Here is a 16,672-nt window from a genome sequence, read left to right on the forward strand (position 1 = left end):
GAAGGTACCCCAAGGATTTTGGGTCTGACCACTCCAAATCTGAAGAGTGGACTGGAGAAGAATAAATCAATTGTGGTGTGAATTGATGGAGGTTCTCAAGACCCGATGGGGTTGGAGCCGAAAGGACCCCCATTTGAATCTGCGTCCTAAGGAACTTCCTCATCATCCTAGCCACATCTACTTTGGATAGGCTCCTGAAAGATTAGAGAAAAGAAGTTGTAGAGGAGGGCCTGGAGTGTCTTCTGGGTGACTGCTCGAGGAATGGGAAAGGTAGCCTGGAAGAAATAGGCTCAAATATCAAAGGGGGGGGCTATGGATCTGAGGAGATCTTTCCATCTGGAGCTTAGGATACAGTAGAGTTGGATCTAGCTTTTTCAAAATGTCTGCTGGAGGCTCCGACAATGAAGCCAAAGTTAAGGTCGAAGTGTAAGGATGATCAGGAGACCTTTTACATTTCTCCTTTTCCTTGGTAAGAGAGCTTCCTTTTTTGTCATGCTTTTTAGGGGTTTAAGCCCCAGCAGCAAAACAAGATTTGGAAGGAAGAAGGCCCCTAAGAATAAGTTTGTTGTTCCTGTCAATCAAAGCTCGAGAATTAAATCCTGCACAAATATCACATTCTGCATCTAGGTGTTTCGGGCCTAAGCAATGTACCCATTCCCTGTGGGCATCAGAGTTTGGAATCTTGTGCCCATAGGAAGCATTTTTTTTTTTAAAACAGAAGGTTTATCTGACATTTTTACCAAAAAAAGTACAATAACAACTACTGTAGTAAAAAAAGGGAAAAGTTTCATATAGGCAGAATTTTTTTTTTTTTTTGGCAAAGAGTAAGGAAAAGAAAGAAAAGACTACCAACAATGTATTACAAAGTACTCACACAGTATGAGAAAAGGCTGTTTAAGGAGATGAAGGATATAAAAGTGTACAAGGGAGGTATAAAGATCGAAAGAACAACAAAATATAACTATCTATCAAGAAAATAGATGAAACTAAACTTACTTAAATCAAATACCAATGACTATATGAGTGCTAACGCTTGAGAGCGCGTAATCTACGTCTGTTCACAATGGTGGCAAACAAGATCTGAGGAATGTTAGGTTGGTGGGGCATTGTGGGTAAAGGGAGGAACTCAAGAGTTCAAGGATCCTACGATCTGGAAGAAGCAGTCAAGTCAGATCAGAGTATCAGATCTGAACCCAACAGTTGAGGAATGAATGAAAATTACAACATCAGATCTAAGCTATCAGAAAAAAAACTAACACTATTAGATTTTAGTAATTAGCCTACGTATCTCAAAGAGGGAGGATCAAATGCTTCACTTATCATGAAACAGGATGGAGCACTTGGTCAACACGTCTGGATAGGCATGCAGCAAATGGGATCTGAAGTAGTTCAGGCAGGAGAGGGGGAATTGTGGGTAGGGGAGGAGTCACAGCTCACAGATCCAATACTTTGGTATAAGGCACTGAGGCCAGATCCCCACATGTTGAATCAAATGTAAAAACACAACAATGGATCGTGAAATAAAAGGAAAAAAATCAGTAATATCATAAAATTACTAAGTAATAATATATTTCTTTTCAATTTATATCTCCCAGAAAACTGGACATGAACTATAAAAAGCTTATATCTTCGTTCATGTTTCAGAAGTAGAATGTGAGATTAAGACTTTGCATTTCATAAATAAATAGTAATCGGATCTAACAATATACTTAGAAAGATAAGTCCAACTGCAAGAATGCTTATAAAGCATTACTATGTTACATGTTGTTATACTGGTTTCACTTGTGTCCATGAATCACTTTCAGTAAACCACAGACAATCAAACCCCATAAAACAGTTTTTTTTTTAACAAAAACTGAGACTGTGTGATTTCAGAGTTAGCTATGGGGGTGAGTGAGAGTGACTTGCCCCTATCCAAACACAGAAAAATAAACTGTTGATGATCAGCTATTCAACTCAAACTGTCCATGTTTTGCTAAAGAGGTTCAAAGACATAAAACATATACATTAGATTTTTTTCTAATCTTTTTTCATTCACAGGTGCTGGGTATTAAATGTTTTTTGTTGTTCTGAAGGATACTTGCCTGTTCACAAAACTGACGGGAAAGTAACTATATCAGATATTTAAAACTTGTTCAGTTGTTATTAATGAATTATACCATCCTATAAAAATTAGAAACTTAATCAAATATAAACAATTCTAGCATGGTATTTCAAATTATGACAAAAAGCACATTTATCAGCTAGCACATCAGATCTGTAAGGGAGTTCTTCTGTGATTGTTTCTTCATGTGTTAATATACCTTAGATAATGGGCAAAATGAACATTAAACAAATGTCTTCCGGCAAGGTGTTAATGTACAGGTAATGCCCACTGAAAAACGAGTCTGATGATTCATGGCAGCATATTAAGCTGCCGTGATGACTAGACGGCAAAAAGCAAACTGTCACCATTTTGTTACACTTGTTATGTGGCACTTTGCTGTTTAGTGAGTATAAAAATTAAGTAAAAGACAAAGAAAAGAAATGCCTGTGTGTGTGTGTATGTGTGTGTGTGTGTGTGTGTGTGTGTGTGTGAGTGTGTGTGTGAGTGTGTGTGTGTGTGTGTGTGTGTGTGTGTGTGTGTGTGTGCACGTGCATGTGTTTGCAAGGCCGCTTGTGTATGTGAGTGTGAGTGACTGAGATGGATCTGACTGTAACAGGCAATCTATTGACACTGATTTATTAAACATTAGGGTTTATATAACTCAATGTTTATCATTATTTTTTAAATGTACTCATTAGAAGCTTAACTGAAAAGTCAACTGAATGCAAAATCATAGACTGTAAATGGGGGAAGGGGCAAAGAGTGGTAATACTTTGCAGTTTATTTACTTTTTTGTTTTGTTACTATTTATTTCCTCAGAAGGAGACTTCTGTAGTTATGAACATGCACAACAAAGTGGCTGTTAAGTGGTGTGTGTGTGTTTACATCTATGTATATGTATGTGAGTGTGTGTTTACATCTATGTACATGTGTGTCTCTGTCTGTGTTTTGAACATATATGTTTTTCTATGTATTTATGTGTGTCTGTACATCTGGTTTTTGTGTTTTTGAATGTGTTTGTGTGTGCCTAAATGTTAAATACTTATATCTGTAATATTTTTATGTAAAATACTTCCACCAGCAGAAGTACATATATTAAAGCAAGTTTTATACTTTAAGTGGAGGATCTAGTTTACATCAGAAAAAAAAAGAAAAGTATATATATATATATATATATATATATATATATATATATATATATATATATATATATATATATATTTATATACACACACACACACACACACATATATATATATATATACATACACATATATGGGAAAGGAGGTACACACGGCTTACCTTGACCTTGCTAAAGCATTTGACACCATTCCCCATTCAGGTATTATTGATAAGCTCACCAGCCTGGGCATAAACCCTTACGTCACAAGATGGATCGCAAACTGGCTCTCACACAGATCCCATAAAGTAAGAGTAGCGGGATCTATGTCCGAATCCAGACCAGTAACGAGTGGTGTGCCTCAGGGCTCTGTCCTGGGGCCCCTCCTGTTTGGCATATACTTCTCAGAAGTACAGGCAAGCACGGAAGGGCTGTGGCTGACTAAGTTTGCGGACGACTGCAAACTGGGTGCTATAATAGAGTCTCCGGTCAACATGGAGATCCACCAGAAGGGCCTAAACGAGACTGATGCATGGTGTTAAAGCCATGGTCTCAAGCTAAATGCAAAAAAATGTGTAGTAATCCCCTTTGGAAAAAACAGTGTACCCGCAAACTACAACATAGGAGGTAATCTCCTGAAATCTGAAGAAGAAATAAGGGGTCTAGGGACCCAAGTAGATAATCAGCTTTCCTTTGATAACCATGTTGCCAAAGTGGTTAGAAAATCCTTCTATGTGACCCATCTGATCACGAAAGGGTTTGCATCAAGATCTAAGGATGTAATGGTGCCCCTCTACTCTTCCCTCATCAGACCCATTATTGAGTACAATGCACCAATTGGAATGTACCTGGCTAGACATCTCCAGCAGCTGGAGAGACCACAGAGGTACCTAACCAAGAGGATTACTGGCCTCAAACAGTTGCCCTATGCAGCACGATTGAAAAGCTAAGACTGCTCTCTGTTGCATACCGCTTTCTCAGAGGCGATCTCTGTCTAACGTACAGAGCCATGTCCAACCCAGAATTGTTGAACATGCTCCATCTTAGCAAAACCAAATCTACTCGAGCTACATGCTCTAGGGATATAAACCTCAACACAACAATGAATAGAACATGCTGGAGGGATAGATTCCCTTCGCAGAGACTTCCCTTACTATGGAACAGGGTCCTGATCTGCATAAGACAGAGTCCATCACTATCACTCTTCAAGAGGAACCTTGATGAGTGGATGGGTAACAGAAAGTTCACACCGGGGATCACACCAACAGCACTACTAGATAGGGGCCAAGGGTACTAGCTGCTAGTACAAGGGTCTAGGGAACTACTAAAGGGGCGGTGAATACTGCACAACGTAGCTGGGCTAATATATGCCTTCGGGCAGATAGCCCAGTACCAACCTATGAACCTATATATATATATATATATATATATATATATATATATATATATATATAGTATTAAAACACTACAAAACAATTTTGCAGCTAGCCCATTCTCTAACCACAATAATGCCCTCCAGAGTGTGTGTTATTGAGAAATAATGCCCTTCCAGGGGTGTAAATGCCTTCCCACCTGGGGTGTCGGGCCTTAGAGCACCCTTAGGCATGCATTATTTCCAAAAGAACACACATTGGGCATTATTGCTTGCTAATCATAAACCTGCAAGGGTTACAGTTTCAGTCCATACTAGCAAAATAAACATTGTTGATGCATTTCTAGATTAAGTTGGATATATTATATCATATTATATTATATTATATTAAGTTTAAATCCTGAGATATTGTCTTTGTAATAGCTTTTGTTTATACCTGTTTTGCAAATTATGTTCACCACATTGTACTAGAATTTAATATAGGGTTTGCTTATTTTTAATCAGATAAATTATCACTGGCTAATTACATTAATAATCCATTAGATTCCAATAAAAATCAACCTGAGGTTGTGGTGACATACACAAGCAGAAAAAAATGACCATTTATTAAATAACTTTTTAGAAACTTAAGCATCCTAAGTTACAGAGAAAGAATCAGTTCCCTTGTTAAACTTAAAGTTTCCTAAATGCTCTTGTATGGTGACTCATGCCTAACGTTTCATGTTATGGAGGACTATGCCTTTTTGATCATCTTCCTGCAGGTGTTGGTACTACAAATACCTGCACTGAACATTAACTTGTATTACCACAGTAACGACTCCCTCTACCCATCACGCCAATTAATGTCCTAGTTACTTTTAATCATAAACTTGATACATTGGTAGATAATTGCACATTTATCCCTAGGATATGTGGTACTAGTCTATTTATTTTCTCCTTTGTAACTTTAAACTATGGAGTTTTTCTCCCTAGGCCTCTGCTAAAGCTGGACTACCACATTTAACAAATGTATATAAAATAAAACAAAGAAACAAATAAATAAATGTCATCAGTTCAACTAATAATCTTAATGACGTACCTGGCTATGCTTCTTAAAGATCACTTAGACTGCAAGATTAGTACTTTCCTATGAATTTATAATTTCAGTTTACAAGAATTACTGAATATCCATTGGCCAAATTACCTGAGTTATACTCATTTAGTTTAAAGGTGAAAAATTCTTACAGAACTGATTTTTTTTTCCTTAGGGCCATGTTTACTTTCAGTTTAAAATGTAATTACTGTCTTTGCTAAGGTCTTACTCTAATTACTTTAGAAAAGTTACTTATAAAGACAATCTTTCAGAAATGTATGGATTTAATACAACAGAATAATGTATGTTACATGTAATGATGGTAAAAACGTTTCTTGCTCTAAAGGACACAGCAGGAAAAGACTCACATCCCTAGAATATTGACAAGTGTGCTATGCTATGCCATGAATGGAGGCAGGCAGTGAGTGGACAGCAGCGGGGTAGGTAGATACCTGTGGGACTGATGCCTACAAAAAATCATGTCTGAAAGACCAGCAGTGGTGCAGCCAACCTCTAAGGGTGGATGCCAGTTGGAGTTTATCTTTCCAAGTATTTAATAGCTACATCTAACAAATCCTAATCAAGGCCAAAACAGGAATGGGAATTACTGCAGAAGTCAGAGAGAAAGAAGGTTCCAGTAACAATATGAAAGCTTTTCTAGATGTGCTGGCAGGCTCCATAGCAATTAACATGGGCAGATTCAGTTGTTTTCTGTTTGTTTCATTATTTTTAAAATTCTTTATTTCCAGGAGAGTAGTAGTACTGTAACTTACTTGTCATTGACTTTGCCAAGACATGGATTTACAGGGGAAGCACACTAAACATCTTTCTGACTTGCAGACTCTTTATCCAGCTGTTGGAGGCTGTAAAACATTATGTTTTCCAAGACCTTGTGATAATAACACTCGAATGAGCTGCTGATTCTGAGAAAAACTTTATAGCACTTTTTGTGAGTGATACTTAAGAAAATGAAACAGCATGTGTTTGTCTGATAGTAGAATCTGCTTCCCATGCTCACATCTGTTGGCCAAAACACTGAATGTGAAAAAAGGCTAAAACTCAAACTGCTAATTTGGAAAAAGGAGAACAATAGGAAGGCATAAATATCTTCAACAGCTTAAGAGAAAAAAAAACATAAGCTCTCACCATTCAAAATACATTTGCTGAATTTTCCTAGTACAATCCAAAACAACAGGCTGGGGCCATCTCATGCCCTATAAATCTTTTGCTGCGGGAAAGAAATGGACAGGCAAAAGGGAGGAGGTCATTATGGGACAGAATAGGGGGATAGCAGCCTGGAAAAGTGTTAAGATCCAAGTGGTCATAACATCTACAGTATTAGTTCAACTGGTTTCAGTAGCCAGAGCTCTACAATACCAGATCCTTTTGATAGTAACAGTGCTTTACGTACAATATTATATCAATACTACATCCTTTTGCTATTAACAATATGTTACCATTGTTTTGTTCAGCAACTACACAGTCCATATCTGACAAGTTAATGTCTTCCATGCTCAGGGCTGAAGCTCTTAATGGTTTAAAGCCCATATGCATTTCAAATTCATGTAGTGTCTTCCTCAAGCCTGAAAGTAAATATGAAAAGCAATTAACTTGTCTGAAAAATAAAATCACAACTCTCCAAAGTGAATTGTATTCCTACCAATATTACTATTCTTCTTCAACATCTGCATAAGAGAGAAGACATTTAAAGGAGCCTCAGACATTTTACTTAAAAGCAGTATTTAATATATGGGGCACACTGGCTACACTATGAAACTAAGACAGACAATAAACTTGGTATTGTAAGATTTACACATGCTGATTACATTCTGAAATCAAGAAAAAGACAGTTTTGTTATGTACCTTGCTGATTTCAAAGAGGTGCATAACAAGTTTTGTTATGTATGATTTTCAGACCTGTTATGCTCTAGACTCACCCAACAGCATACATGGTGGCTATAACATAGCAGCAGCAAGAAGCTAAAATAGCTTTTAAAAACTATAAATGGTTTGTTATTGCTACTCAAAAAAGAAAGGCTGAGATGTTTAACACCTTTGAAAGCTGTTGGTTGTCAGAGGAACACTTAGCCACTGGCTGCTGATTGTGTAGCAGCTCTAAGTGTGTTATGGCTTTTAAATCTGTAAGACACTGAGCTCCTACACAGTTTTGTAACCACTTTTCATGCATACTCAACCTGGTGGACTTCTTTGAGAAGGTCAACAACACAATGGATGATGGTAAAATGGTTCACACTGCCTACCTTGACCTAGCCAAAGCATTTGACACAAAACCCCACTCGGGCATTGTTGACAAACTCAAGAGTTAGGTACAAACCCTTATGTCACCCAGTGGACAGCCAGCTGGCTCACAGACAGAACTCCGGAAGGGATGTTAGAACTGGGGAGTCCACCTTTACAAAGAGGTCAGTCACAAGCAGAGTCCTTCAGGGATCAGTCCTGGGCCACTCCTTTTTGGCATTCACTTCTCTGAAGTCAAGGCCAATGGCAGTGGTCTCTGGCTGACCCAGTTTGCAGATGATTGCAAATTAGGAGCTGTCATTGAATCCCTCACTGGCAAAAATGTTTTCCAAGAAGGGCTAACACAGACAAATAACTGGTGTCAGAGCCATGAACTAAAACTAAATGCCAAGAAATGCATAATAGTATCCTTTCGGAAGTCATCCACTCCTGGTAACTATCATTGTGACAACACACTCGTAAGGGTTGAACCAGTAGTCAGGGACTTGGGGACACAAATAGTAATCTAGCTTTTGATCATCAAGTGTCTACAGTAGTGAGGAAATCATTCTATGTTGTGCAACTTATAAACAAAGGTATGACATCTATGTCCAAGGAAGTCATTGTTCCACTGTATTCGGCATTCATCAGACCTATCATTGAGTACAATGACCCCTTTGGTATGTGCCTAAGCAGGTATATCCAACAACTGGAACATCCTCAGAGTTTCCTCACTAAAAGAATACAGGGTGTAAGTAATATGTCCTATGTAGATGGCCTCCTATCCGTTCCTCCCTAATCCAATTCAAGTGCAACTTGCACAATTAGATGGGAAACCGGAAATTCATCCCTGATTTGGCACCTATCTCTCTGATGCAAACAGGTAACCTGTAAATGGTTCATCTGCCAGGCCCATGCTTACACTTATCAAGGGTATCAGAACTCGTCAGAGATTTGGGATGCATGGCTAGGCTTAAAAAGGCCCTTGTGGTCATTAGCCTAGTAAACACCTAAGAACCTATGCTTGATTAATAATAGATTCAGAAGCCACTTTAGGCAGAAAAGAAGGGGTTGCCCCTGTCTTTATAGAAATAATGTACGGGTTTTTGATGAAACAGCCTGGAGTTCAGAAATTCTTTATGCAGAAGTAATAGGTACTAAGAAGGCTGTTTTCCATGACAGGAATTTTAAACTATTTTTTTATCAGCGCTTTCCAGAACAAATGCGAAAATGACCTAAAGAAACTCCTAAAAAAACCCCTCCAAAAAGCGGATCTATAATGTCTCCAAAGAGGAAATGGAAGCGCTAAAGCAACTAAGCCAGGACAGTAGCAGGAGAGTAATGAAAGCTGACAAGGGAGGAGGCATCCTAGTCACAGACACCTGTACCTACAACCATAAGATCACGACGATGCTGAACAGCCCCACATTTTATGAAAAGAGAGACGCCAACCACATTACAACAGCCTACCTCGAGGTCAAGAACACACTGAAGGAACTTTGGGCAGAGGGGCTCCTCAGCAACGACCTACTTGATTTCCTAACCGTCACACACCCAAAATTACCTCAGTTCTTCGGGATACCGAAACCCCACAAAAACTTCGACGACCCGCCATACAGACCAGTGATTGCCAGTGGAGGAGCAATTACAGAACCTCTAGCAATATACATGGATTTCACACTCAAACCACTGGCAGAAAAGAATCCCTCATACATTCAGGACTCTATGGACCTTCTCAACAGAATCAAGGACATTCGCCTCACAGAAGAAGCTATTTTAGTCACCATCGATGTGGAGACCCTTTACACAGTGCTTCCACATGATTACTGCATCAGAGCGATGGTAGAGGCCTACAACAAAGACAATGCAACAGTTATTGGAGAAACAGACAAATTTGGAAAAATCCTCTCACTTATTCTTAACAACAACTACTTCCGCTTCAATGGTCAAACCTACCGACAAACCACAGGAATTGCAATGGGAGCAGCCATGGCCCCAAGCCTAGCTAACACGGCTTTAAGAAAATGGGAGGAAGACCACGTATACAACCCGGAGTTCTACAAGGACATGGGGTGCTACTTCCGTTTCATTGACGACACCTTTTTAGTTTGGAATGGGACCCCCCAGAAACTACAGGACTTCCTAGACCACATCAACAGCAGCACCAGCTTTCTCAGGTTCACCACCAAAACCAGCCCAATACAAGTTGAATTCCTGGACCTGCTCCTTTCCAAGAACACCAGCAGCAACGACTTCAACCACAACTTGTACAGGAAATCTACAAGAGTAAACTTTTTACTCCACAGCAGCAGCATGCACCCGTACAAGCTCAAAAGAAATGTAATAAAATCACAGGGACTCAGAATCTCCAGAATCACCAAAGACCTTAATGACTTTCTCCACAACATTAAAGACCTGGAAAATGATTTCCTGGCCAGAGGCTACACGGACAGGACTCTGCACCAGATTCTGGACCCCATCACGAACAACAGAAAGGGAAAACCATTCACACTTCAACAGAGCTTAGGGACTAAAAACAGGTATGAAAACAAATATAGGCTCAACTTTATTTTACATTTCTCCATGGACTATAAGGACATACAAAAGATAATCCGTGAAAACTGGACCATCATCACTTCAAACAGATCTTTTGGACACATCTTCCCTGAAGCATCAGGGTTCACGATGAAAAGAGGTCCCAACCTAAAAGACCACCTCGAGAGACCCCCACCAAGACAACTCGACAGATATGGCACCTATCCATGTAGCAACTTATCCCCCTGCTTCTACTGTAAATACATGGCAGGCACGGACCGCTTCTACTGCCCCAACAACAAAAAAACAATAACCACAAGAGCATTCGGAGGCTGCAACACAGAAGGTGTTGTCTACAGAGCAAACTGCTGCAAATGTCAAGCCTTCTACGTGGGCAAGACCATCAATGCCCTCAAAACCAGGATTGCCAACCAGCTATATGACATCAGGCACAAGATACCAACAAATAAACTAGCAACACACGCAACAAAAAAAACAGGACATGAAAGATTTAAGTTCCTGATACTCGAACAGCTGGAGAAGATCCCTTTCAATGGGGACTTCATTTCAAGATTAGAGAAAAAAGAACTTATCTGGCAGATACAACTTGAAGCAAGGCACCCTCCGGGTCTCAACTACATGGAGACCATCACCCCAGTCCTGAACCTCAGGGCACTTAACCATGCTAACTACAACTAATCGGCTCCTAGTAAGATATGCTATCTATTTCGCTCACTGTTTTCTCACTGGTATAAGGCATAATGTATTCATTTTTTGAACATTAATTGTTTATAAGCAGAACTAAAATTGCAGTAAGTTAATGTATCAGCCCTCACAAAAGTTACAATTGTTAGCTCAACTTTTAATAATTTTTAATTTAAAAGGTAAAATTTCAATGTCAAACTACAGTTAACTTTTTACTACCTAATGTACGCACTCCCTGATGAAGGAGCGGCAGACAGGCTACCTTCCTATCTGCCCCAAAAGCGCTGGACATCTCAGAATCTTTCTCAGAAACAAGCTTGATGAACAAGTAGCTGGATAATAAAAAGGAACTAAATAAGAGGAATGAGATGCTTCCAACCAGGTCCGTCTTCACCTTGTAGGCCTACTAGGGCCACACCCCCAACTAGTCACTTCTCATTGGACATCTCTCAACCACGCCCCCTCCACAGTAGCATAAAAGCAGCACAGCAACAGCTCTCAGGTCATTCTGACCAGCGCTTGGGGAGTGCACAAATAGTCCTTTTTAGGACTCACACATAGCAAAAGAACCGAAGATCTGTTCAAGAAGAAGGACAATGGAGATCGACACCACCGCGGAACACCGAAGGACACAACAGCAGCTCTTCCCAGAACCCATTGTGTCCATACACAAAACAGCTCTTTTCAGACCTCACATGGATCTGCACCTTACGCCAAACAGCTCTTCTCACAGCTCACAGTACACCAAACAGCTCTTCTCAGAGTTCACAGAGATCTGTAAAAGCACTGGTAAGAGCAACCAGAGACACATTGAAGAATAAAACAAAAAAGTTCTTATTAGAGCTACCACCAACACCCGAATGGGCATTCAAAACACAAATCGGCCCTTCTCAGAGCTCACAGAAATCTGTATCAGCTTCGGTAAGACCAGCCAGAGGCACAGACACAGCTTCGGTAAACCAAACAAAACAGTTCTTTTTAGAACTACCGCATCTACCCGAAAGGGCATTCAAAACACAAAACAGCTCTTCTCAGAGCTCATAAAGATCTGTAACAGCTCTATATAGAGCTCCAGCTGCCCACAGGGCTAAAACAGCTCTTTTTAGAGCTAGCTCCACCACCGACTACACGTGGAAATCTGTTCACCGTTTAGGATCAAGAGTGAAAGGCTTTGTAAAACTATTTTTTGCTGAAAGTTCAAAGGGTTCCTGAGTTAGACCTTGCAGAATCAGTCAAGTCCCAGGGAACTGAAGGATTTTTTACTGGGGGTCTAAGGAGAAAAATAGAAGTTATGTTCTTACCATAACATTCCATGTTAGTTGTCTTCTTCTCGCCTTCTTCTTGCTGGATGGGTTCGGAGCCGACCTGCCACTCTAAAAGCTCGAGAGTTGGTTCCACCGGCTCGAGGCTCCCCTTATATCCCACAATGCTAGAGTTACCTCAGATCTCGTTTGTGAGCTAGGCCCAGCTAATAATAGTAGCAGAATAACTGTAAACAAAGTCCACCTCTACAATAAGGGAGAAGAGAAGGGTGACCTACAGCCTGATCCAGGAAAAAAATATGCACAGCAGAGCATATACCTATAGTAAAGAGGTGGTAGAAAGAGAGGTCACAATCAAAACTCCTCTAGGTCTGTCCAGGCCAGGGGGAAGGAGGGTGGGACGCAAGAAGAAGGCGAGAAGAAGACAACTAACATGGAACGTTATGGTAAGAACATAACTTCTATATGTTAAGTTTTCTATCTCGCCTTCATTCTTGCTGGATGGGACCGCCTAGCACCTTGTCCCGGGTGGCCTAACGGAACAGACTCTTGAGCACAGTGGATCCAAAATTAGCTCTATGCCTAGAAGCTAAATCCAACTTATAATGTGAAATGAAAGTGTGAGGAGTAGCCCAAGTAGCTGCTGCACAAATGGTGTCTATAGGCAGTCTGTCTTGGAAGGCTATAGAAGTAGCCAAAGCTCTGGTGGAATGGGCTTTAGGTTTGATAGGTAGCTTTTGGTGTTGTATTTCATAGACAATGGAAATTAGAGATGTCAGCCATCTAGATAGTGATACCTTAGAAACAGAAAGTCCCTTTCTGCCTTCTGCATAAGAGACAAACAGCTGGTCAGATTTTCTGAATTGTTTGGTTCTATCCAAGTAGTACCTTAACTGACGATGAACATCTAGCCAATGCAATTTTTGTTCAGACCTATTAGAATATTCTGGAAAAAACACAGGGAGGTCAATGCTTTGATTTAGGTTAGACGCCGAGGCTATTTTAGGTAAAAAGGACGGATTGGTTCGCAAAGATACCCTGTCCTTATGGAACAACAGATAAGGAGGTCGACAGCTGAGTGCTTGAAGTTCTGAAACTCTTCTAGCTGAAGTAATAGCTACCAGAAAGAGAGTCTTCCATGATAGCAATTTTAACGAACAGGAAGCTGCAGGTTCGAAAGGGGAAAGAATCAAGGAACTGAGAACTAAATTTAGGTCCCAAGGAGGAGGAGGATTTCTTATAGGAGGTCTGAGTAGAAAAACTCCCTTCAAAAAGGCTTTGCAAAGCTTGTGGGACATTATGGCAGATTCCATGAAAGTTAGAAATAGCTGCCAACTGAACCTTAAGAGTAGAAGGAGATGAACCTGCATGGAAGAGTTCAGCTAGAAATTCAAGGACTATTTGGATGGAAGCCGTGAAAGGATCTATGTCCCTTCCTTGAGCCCAATAGGCGAAACGTTTCCACTTACTCAGATAAATCTTCGAGTGGAAGATTTATGGGAAGCTATCAAAATATCTCGAACAGCGTGAGATATTTGAGGAAGCCTGGCTAAGGTTGGAATTGGAGGAACCAAGCAGTGAGGTTCAGAGAGGGGAGGGAGCGATGATACTGACCCGACTGATGGATCAAGAGATCTGGAACTAGGTCCAGATGCCAAGGTTGCTCAACAGAAAATGATGCAGAAAGGGGAACCAAACCTGTCGAGGCCAGTAAGGAGCAATGAGGATCAAGAAGGCCTTCTGAGCGATAGCTTTCTGTATCACTTGAGAGATTAGTGGAAAGGGAGGAAATGCATACAGAAGTCCCCGGGGCCAAACTTGGACTAGAGCGTCTCTGCTGGGCTGGCCTGGTAGCGGGAATAGGGTGAAAAAGTCTTTGCACTTGCTGTTTTGGGGAGTAGCAAAAAGGTCGCAGCAAGGCTGACCCCACTTGAGAAAAATTTTTCTCTCAATAGAATCTTTCAGAGACCACTCGTGAGGCATGAGGATAGCTCTGCTCAACTTGTCCGCGATTTGATTGGACTTCCCGTGGATGTGCGTTGCTATCAGAAACCGCTGAGAAGAAATCGCCCATTGCCACAGTCTGAGTGCTTCTCGACATAGGGGATAGGACCTGGTTCTGCCTTGTTTGTTGATATACCACACTACAGACATATTGTCTGTCTGGATTGCTATCGTTCCCAAGGGAAGAGAGTCTTGAAGGGCTTGCAACGCTAAAAGCACTGCTCTCATCTCTAGAACATTTATGTGCAAGTGGCATTCGTCTGGTTGCCATGTGCCCTGGACCGTTCTGCCCTGATAATGCCCCCCCCCCCACCCGATCAGGGAGGCGTCCGTTGTCAGAGTAGCAACCGGGGGGGAGGAACAAAGGGTCTTCCCAAGTAGAGCTGAGGGGAAGACATCCACCACAGAAGATGATTCCTGCATGTTTGCGTAATCATAATGGTGTGGGACATCGGAAGTTGCTGGTATGACCATTGTGTGAAGAGCATCCATTGAAGGATTCTCATGTGGAATCTGGCTAATGGCAGAAGAGGTATGGCAGCCGCCATAATTCCCAAGACTTTCAGAACTAACCTGGCTTTGACTCTGTTGCTGCTGAAGAGGAGCGAAACTAGTTTGTGTATGTCTGTTATTCTCTGATCTGTTAGCATCGCAGACATGTTGACTGTGTCTAGAATTGCGCCTATGAAGGTAATAACACGACAAGGTGACAAAACAGACTTTTCGCAATTTATTGAAATGCCTAAGTTTCGACAAATGCGAAAGGTGTAATCTTTGGCCATTAGAAGAAGATGCTTGGTGGGAGCTGTGAGGAGCCAGTCGTCTAAATATGGAAACACCTGGAATCCTTGACGTCTCAGGTGAGAAGCTACCACTGCCATGCATTTGGTAAACACCCGGGGGGCAGTGGTGAGTCCAAAGGGCAGGGCTCTGAATTGAAAATGACTGGTTCCTAGCCTGAAGCGGAGGAATCTTCTGGAGCGTCTGTTCATTTTTATATGATAGTACGCATCCTGAAGGTCTATAGAGCACATCCAGTTTTTTCTTCCCAATAGGGGAAGGATGGACTGTAGTGTGACCATCCGAAATCTTGTTTTCTTGACCGACTTGTTCAAGATACTGAGATCCAAAATTGGTCTCCAGTCCCCTGTTTTCTTTGGAACTAAAAAGAACCTGGAGTAGATTCCGGATCCTTGCTGGTCTGCTGGAACTGGCTGAATAGCTCCTTTTGCAAGCAGCTTTGAAATTTCCAAAGCTGCAAGATCCCTTTGAGCGGGTGGAACATCTGGAAGGGATTTTTTTGATCGGTTTGGAATGCGAACGAAGGGAATGGAATAGCCTTCGAAATGATGGACTGTACCCACTTGTCTTGAGTTAGGGATAGCCAGGCTTCTGGGTACAGTGACAATCTTCCCGACTGCCTCCGTGGGCAGTCGGGCAACACCTCAGGGATGCTGAAAGGGCTTATCGGAGAAAGTTTCTCGATTGCCCTGGTTCTGCGGACCCCCCCTGCCTCTAGGGCGGCGTCTACCATTGTTGTTCCCCCTCTGCCTCTGGCGGGAACCGACTCTGTGCGTCAGGCGAAGTCCCTTGAGATTGTTTGCGGAACCACATTTTCCCACTTTTCTGGCCTTTGGGGTAAGGCCTAGAAGGAGTAGAAAAATGGACTCCGACGGCAGAAAGAGTCTTGCCATCCGTCTCGCACCTAGTCAAGGTTTCTTTCACTTGAGGACCAAAAAGAGATGATCCATCAAACGGGGAATTAGTGAACAACGTTTTAAAGGGGTCCGCAAAGTTACATAGCCGCATCCAGGCATGCCTGCGTTAGGCCACACCTGTCCCTGCGGCCCTGCTCGCTCCATCAGCCGCATAAGAAAGGAGGCGCATGGAGGAGTTAGCTATGGAGTTCAGGGTAGCCAGCTGAGTGTTCATCTTGTCTTGAAAACCCGCAGCTGTAGGATCCTTCAACATGTCACTCGCTTCTTTGATCAAGTCTCTTTGAAGACGAGTAAAATGGCATAGGTAGTTCAGCGAACGCATTGCAAAGGTCGCTGACGAGAACATCCGCTTCCCTGTCCATAGACCTAGATTCCTTGTTAGGTGGATGGACAGGCACTGAAGGATCAGCTAGTTCCTTCTTAGTGGCAGCAGCAACCACCATAGCATCCACAGAAACTCCCTTGGTTAGAAATTGTTTATCTGCTGGTGCTGTGATAAATTTTGAGGGTCTCCTGGGAGTGGGGTCCACTGAGTCAGGAGCCGTCCATGCCTTTTTTGC

The 16,672-nt window shown here is 41.6% G+C and overlaps 1 protein-coding gene across 1 annotated transcript in view; it reads right to left on the reverse strand.

Moving 5' to 3' along the window:
• Positions 1-16,672, reverse strand: part of LOC122814628 (spindle pole body component 110-like) — a 750,577-nt gene that overhangs the window by 156,829 nt on the left and 577,076 nt on the right. Inside the window, exon 6 of the mRNA XM_044087100.1 lies at positions 7,108-7,233. Coding sequence (XP_043943035.1) covers positions 7,108-7,233 — 126 coding nt within the window. The remainder of the gene's footprint in view (positions 1-7,107; positions 7,234-16,672) is intronic.

This window comes from Protopterus annectens, chromosome 1.part1 (genome assembly GCF_019279795.1).
Source record: "Protopterus annectens isolate FY-2018-M chromosome 1.part1, PAN1.0, whole genome shotgun sequence".
NCBI lineage: Eukaryota > Metazoa > Chordata > Ceratodontiformes > Protopteridae > Protopterus > Protopterus annectens.